This window comes from Saccoglossus kowalevskii, chromosome 9 (genome assembly GCF_978046115.1).
Source record: "Saccoglossus kowalevskii chromosome 9, keSacKowa6.1, whole genome shotgun sequence".
NCBI lineage: Eukaryota > Metazoa > Hemichordata > Enteropneusta > Harrimaniidae > Saccoglossus > Saccoglossus kowalevskii.
The window spans coordinates 27,617,593-27,624,470 of record NC_140649.1 but is presented as its reverse complement, the minus strand read 5'-3'; the positions used below and the strand labels follow the sequence as shown (position 1 = coordinate 27,624,470).

General features: G+C 33.6%; 1 protein-coding gene across 1 annotated transcript; it reads left to right on the top strand.

The window, feature by feature from the left end:
• Positions 1 to 3,717: 3,717 nt before the first annotated feature.
• LOC146739124 (uncharacterized) lies at positions 3,718 to 6,588 on the top strand. Its single transcript, XM_085503803.1, has 5 exons — positions 3,718 to 3,861; positions 4,007 to 4,025; positions 4,684 to 4,803; positions 5,146 to 5,277; positions 6,491 to 6,588. Coding segments are annotated over exons 1-5 (315 nt in total). The 5' UTR covers positions 3,718 to 3,819; the 3' UTR covers positions 6,493 to 6,588.
• The last annotated feature ends 290 nt before the right edge of the window (positions 6,589 to 6,878 follow it).

Sequence of the window (6,878 nt, the reverse complement as noted above, 5' to 3'; positions counted from 1 at the left end):
ATCTGAATTCCGTCAATCCCATTTAATGTGGCCATTATGGACGTAGCACCACTGTTCAATTTGTTGTGTTGTTTTCCAATATATTAATACATCTTTGAAGATGTATTAAAATATTTTTATTTTTATTTTGTAAAGTCTAGCCTCAATGTTGTGAATTTGAGAACTACACATCCTGTTCTCAGTGGTGTAATAGTACGCCCCAATTCAGTTGCGTGGTACTTTGAAATGCAATTATGAAGATATCGTACTTACGTCATCAGCTCAAATATAATATAAGCCTACAATATTATGTTTAATTTAATTGAGATATATTGCACATAGTGATCAAAATTAGAATATAATGTGAAGGACAACCACTGACAGAGACCACTGTGGGGAAGTAGTGTACTTGTATATTTGTAGATTCACATACATTTTAATGAAGTAACCTGAACTGAAAGCAGTTCTATCTCCCTGTGGATGTTTGTGACAAAACATAGATGCATGCCAGCACTGTATACTATGTTTGTTTATTTCCTTTATTATATTTCAAAAGACTGTGTTATAAAAACCCTATAATCCTATAAACTTGAATAGTATGGCACTGATACATTCTTGGTCACTGTAATAAATGTCACATGATAAGACATACCAAGTCTAAGAAGATGATACAGGTTGTTGCCATATTTGTTTGCTTGTTAAGTGTTTAACTCCTTTAAATTATCCTTTTCATTAATAAATGGCGCCCTCACTCAAAAATAAATAGTATGTAATAAATAGAATTTAATGACATCCAAATCGGTAACAGTGTTTATATATCTTGAAAAATAATCAACCAAATAATGGAGGAAGTACTCGCATGGAATTCATGTAATTATTTATGTACTCTGTGTTGTATATAATTATTATATGTTATAGTCATCTAGGCCTTTGGCCTGGAAAGACGTTAATAACAGTTTAATATTAAATTACAAATGAATATATATATATATACTGCTCAGATTAAAAGTCTACTGCACCTGCGTTTCGAACTTGATATTCTTACCAAATACGCGTTTTACGTTTTTTCCGTTCATCGTATCCGTGTCGGCATGCTCTTGTTTTTAGTATAAACGCAATACTTTATTAGTTGACAGTTCACCTATCAGTTCACCTGCCAGTAACGTCGGTTTTGGATGACCCATACCACCTCATAAGTGCAAACTCTTGTACTGATTCTAGACAGATGGAAATATAGCTGCAAGCAGCAATGAACGGTTCGGACAATTAAGCTACTGAACCAACGTTTCTATGAATATGTCAGTGGTTGCTCGGGACACATCCATTAATTAATGAATGTATAATCGTAGTGTGAATTGCATTGGCCAGTACCTTATTGTTATATATTGTTTTAAAACAGTTTCTGTGGGTTGCTAGATGTGAAAAAATTCCCCTTTACTCTTTAGAGTAACAACTTATGTGTAGGTTCACCTCACTCTTTAATGAATGTTAATCCTTGTAGCATGAATGGTTTGTTTGTAATAAGTTTGCTTACTCAAGATGTCACATGGTCATCCTAACATTTCAACCCTATGTACAAGAAAATATATTATACTCGGCCACCATATTATACTTTGGCTATACTTTCCTTGACATTATTGTGCAAAAGGCACTTTTATAAGCATGACTGACAGAAATCAAACATAGCAGGCAAACAACATTACTAATCACAATTATTTTTTACACGAAGCTTCGGGCATACATGTTACATGCTAAATAACAAGCGGATAAAAAAAATAACAAAAAAAAAATAGAAACATGAAAATAGGGGCTAATTCGAACAAAATCAATATGCTTGTTGGCGTCACATGCAATGTGGTTACGATTTTATTACCCAAGCCTAACTATTGATAGACGTGTAATTCCAAATCAGCTGATGACGTGCCTCAATAATTAAATAGTAAAAAAATCAGAACAGGGGCAAATTAACTGGATTATTCTGATTATGGGACAAGCCAATAATTTTTTTCTGTCAACATCAAACTATTATTTCAGTGTTGATAGCTTCAAAAGACTTCAGAAAAAATCAACCAGTGTTATAGGATATAGGACATACTTGTATGCATCTTAACACTGTACTGCTTTATTCTGGTTGACTTCCTACTTTTCATAAGAAACTCAACATAACTTCCATTTCTTGAATTATACCAACTACTGTTAACATGGGTTGTGTTTGATTTATTTTTTAGGTAATATTGAGCATATTTGTTTCAGTAGATCAAGTGCATTTGTGTACCATATTGCTAACATCGTTGTTATGGTTACTGAATAGTATTGGATCTAGAAGAATCAATATCGAAGTTATCTTGGGTGTTGGGTTTTTACCATCAACAAAATATGTTACATCACATTGGCTGGGTTCGATTTGTTTCTCATGACCTGTGACCCACAGGTTCAAAGTCATTTGTTATAAATCTGTGCATGTGCAAAACTTGTCTGTCAGGTTTGAATTGCTATAACCTTTGCAGATTATTTATTACAATATATTATTCTATGTGAGATGCATTGAATATTAATTTTGTAATAAAAATAATCACAATCGATGTGCAACAAGTGCGTGGACATTTGTGTGTCAGTTACACTATTTCGAGACCATATATTATCTATGAACACATTGCATTTTTTGATTGGTCTAACTATATTACATATAGAAAAAGCTAACTACCAATTGCTAAAATATCTACATTGACGGTTGACACGTGTAGCTCTAATTTGTAAGCTGACTGTGCATATAAATATCTGAATGAATTTCAGTTCAATAACGATTAACATGCCCATATGTAATACTATATGTTGGTAAATGAGTTATGAGTTCTTCTCCACCACATGTGTAAATGGTCAGTATGACTACATTGGTCAGTGGTCTGTGCGCTCCCCTCAGCGAACTGCTCACTCGGTATTATTGATTAGCAGTGCCCAAACCACTACATTTTTTTAAAATAATGCCGGTCCTTCATTTAGCACACATGACACAAAACATCTCTGTCGAATTGAGTACTGCGTTGGTGTGTTAAAACCGTCTGTAAACTTCAAAATAACGCCGACCAGGTTAATCCGTAAGACGGTTTATCTGATGTTATTAATGACGTACGTGTTACCGCTAGTGAGTGATATCTGACTTTCCGAGTGACAGTCGTTCTCGGTTATTAGCCGACACTTTACATGAATCACCAAGCCGCATTCAATATAATCACTTCAGGCTACCATATGCTTAATCGAAGTCGGTAAAACAACACAATTCAGTCACCTCGTACTTGATACCATTGTCACAACACTGGGTAAAATCCATGCTTAAACTATTCAAATAACCATATGCCTACCTAATTAATCATTATCGTTTTATGTATATTTCATGTATTATAATTGTTTCATGATACATTTTGTTTAATCTAATAACTAATAATTGTTAACAATTGCTTACGTGTCAAATATGCGTGCACCCAAATATAGTCCGAGGTGTAAATCATAGTATAATGAAAAATATGTAACACAACAGAATATTTGCATTTGTATTGTGAGTTGTCATATGCGAATAATGCACACATATTTGTAAATTCATCACAATATTTTCCTGGCACATATGGTCGCATTAACATTTAGTCTACGTATTTCCTCGCCAATATTGCATATTTTTATTATTTTGTTTAATAACTTATGGTCAAGAGTGTTTATAGTACCGCAACTCTCTTTGAAGTATCCGATGATTTGAACATATAAATACGTCTTCTTAGTAAGTTAAGTTACTTACCTAAGACCCGGCAAACTGACTACACGTGCTCATTATTGTACAAATTTATCAAGATGCATTTCAGTTTAGTTTTCATGCTGATAGCACTGATGTTTGTAAGTAACCTCCATATATTGATTTACAAAATTATCACCATGACAGTTATTTGAGTGACTTCATTTAATGAAATGTTTGCTACATGTAGACAACGTGGATGAGTTATTTAATTTATAGAGTAAACACTTTCTATTTACGTTTCAGGTGATTGCTGATGGTGCTTGTAAGTAATATATTTCACACATCAATTTCACATTCACACCACACTATTATTTATTTTCCAATGTCTTCTGATTGAGCGACAAGGAGTATTAATTTTCAATTGTGTTTTCATGAAAATTTAAAATAAGCTAAATAGTGAGTATTCAGTCTGAATATAGCACTACTGACAGAATTTCATTGCTTTACAATAAATATGAGAAATCTCCTGCTTGATATATATATATATATATACTTAATTCTCAAATTTAGACTTGATGAATAATATTGTTTACTATGTTGATGGGAGTGGCTGATTAATGGTAATGACAATATTACTAACAATATGAAGCCAGCACGTTGCTAATTAGTTCTTTCAAATTAATCATATGTATCTATAAGAGCAGCTAAGAAAAAAGTTAAACATGTAAACTACACTTACTGTAAACTGGAGAACCTATCTCAGCGAGCAAACGTGGACCGTAGAAAGTGAATTTTGACAAGTCAGTAGGTAATGCGAGTGAAGTGTAGGCAGTTTACGCATGTAGTCCAAGTATTGAATCTTATCTGACGATACAGTGAATATTTTATTTCTGCTTGAATTTTCATATAAATGTTGGTACTATTTAGTGATAAATTATCATTGCTCATATATTTGTTTCCATGCCCCCCCCCTGCATCAGCACGTGACTGTGCGACTGTGTGTAATGGTGAATGCCGTGCTTCATGCCAGTCGAATCAGACTCAAAAACAATGGTGTAAAAGAAGCTGTTCAGGAGATGACGTGTGTTGTACACCGCCAGGTAAGTTTTACAACAACGACGAGTTGCTTTCCAATAACAAACGCATTTTACTTAGATTGTGATTGATGTGAACATCAACTTAGCAACAATATGCAACGAAAATGCATATTCCAACGTTTTTTTTTTCCTATTTTGGTGAGACACAGCTACTTTTTTTAGTTCTCTGTGCAAGCGCCCGACTGTACGTTTGTCTGGAGCTGTATCTCAGACCTGCTTTGACCAATTTTTTTCAAACCTCACACATACTAAATACCTCAGACAAATGCACGTGAGGCGATTTCGCGAATCGGTAAATTCAAATTTCAACTAAATATTGTTTTTTTCATATTTTGCCTGGCACAGCTGGTGACGACTGTGTAGCTGATTTGGGTGGTACATGCCGTGCCAAAAAATGCAATAGAGATGAAAATGAGGTTACCGGTACCGGTTGCAGAAACGGCCGTGTTTGTTGTATACCTGAAGTATATATTGAATGTAAGTGTTCACATTAAGAAAGAAAGGGGATTTTTATTAATGAATATTTTAAATACAATGTGACTGATATGTACAATGTTCCGCGATTATTCCTTAGCCCTTTTGTATGACTTTTTCTAGTTCTCTCTCCATTCCTCCCCTGATAAATTGTCTTCAAACCTCACAAAAAAGATACTATATATGCACGTTCGGTTATTGTACGATTAGGGAACAGGTGACCGTCTCGCTGCCATCTTTGTGTAAAAATACAACGAAATCAGATATATCCGGGGCCAAATCTCGAGCATGTGTTGCCGATATACTTCAAACTTGATTAAACATCATAGGTAGTTAATGTATGCCATTTTTATTTGTAAATTCGACTGTCGTGAGTAAGGTTAGTTTTACCCTACACATTCTATTTTATACATATACGACGTATCTTGTACATGTATTGCACAATTCACTTCAAAGTGTATACATAGACATTGCATAATGACATACATACACGCATACAATTGTCATATGCATACGACGTGCATATCCATAGTGAAAAATGATGGTTTCCAAAACACCAAAACAATTCATGCTATATGCTTTTTATCATTGAAACAAATTCGCTAATGAGGTTTTGAAAGCAAATGTTGGGCCCCACTAAAAATACAACTGTTTTGCAAATGCATTTTATATTGTTTGTCAATAAAACGAAACATTCACTCAAATAAAGGGTAAAGTTACAATATAAATTCAGAAGTTGAGAATGCATTTTAATTAATATATTTTGTTCGATTGCGTCAAGTACTGTAAAACGCTTTATTTTAGCTAGAATTCATTTTCACTGAAAAAGCATTTTGCGTGCTTTGTATTAAGTTTATTTTCACTGATTTTGCGCTGAAAGTAAACTGTAAGAAAATATATATTTTTATATAAATGGTATAAATGATTTTATTGTCATTGATTCATCTAACCAGTGAAAATAGCGAAAATAAATTCCAAGTGAAAATTAAGTACTTTACAGAAACATACTGTCTTAAAATAATTTCTAAATAGCTGCAACCAATCTTTCTAAAATATCTAGTTAAGTATGCTACCACGTGCAAAGTTAAGTATGCTAACACGTGCAAAACACTGTGTGATTGTGTAATTTTGGGTTACAGTTCACATGTTATGGCTGTGGTTATATAATATTTAGACTATTTCAATGGAACTGATTGTTTTTATTTTACATCAACAGAAATCACGACATCGCCATTGGACAAGCTTCGACACGAATATTCTACAGGTGAATATTAGTGAATAATTTAGTTTGAGTAATAAAGCTGACAAAAAAGACTCATTTGTGTAGTTGTGCGCCTGTGTATTTGCATGTGTTTGCGTGTATCTTAAATAGAATGTATGTACAACTGACGGTAACTGTGTTGCAAAGTGTTGACCCTTAACAATGTCATCTATACTAATTACTTCCTGTTACTGCTTTCCTTTCGTTTTGTGCGTTTTTAGTTAAACTAGTTGGATTGTCTACCTCCACTGAGAAAATAGGGAAAGTCATACATCCTTACATGAGTCACAATTTGAATCGCACATTGTCACTTATGAAGCATGTGTATGTTGAGGTCAATACT

Excerpts from the sequence above, each read along its gene's own strand:
- LOC146739124 (XM_085503803.1), top strand. The coding sequence starts at position 3,820 with ATGCATTTCAGTTTAGTTTTCATGCTGATAGCACTGATGTTT. Across the intron at positions 4,804-5,145 it reads CGTGTGTTGTACACCGCCAG|CTGGTGACGACTGTGTAGCT; the intron begins GTAAGTTTTACA and ends TGCCTGGCACAG.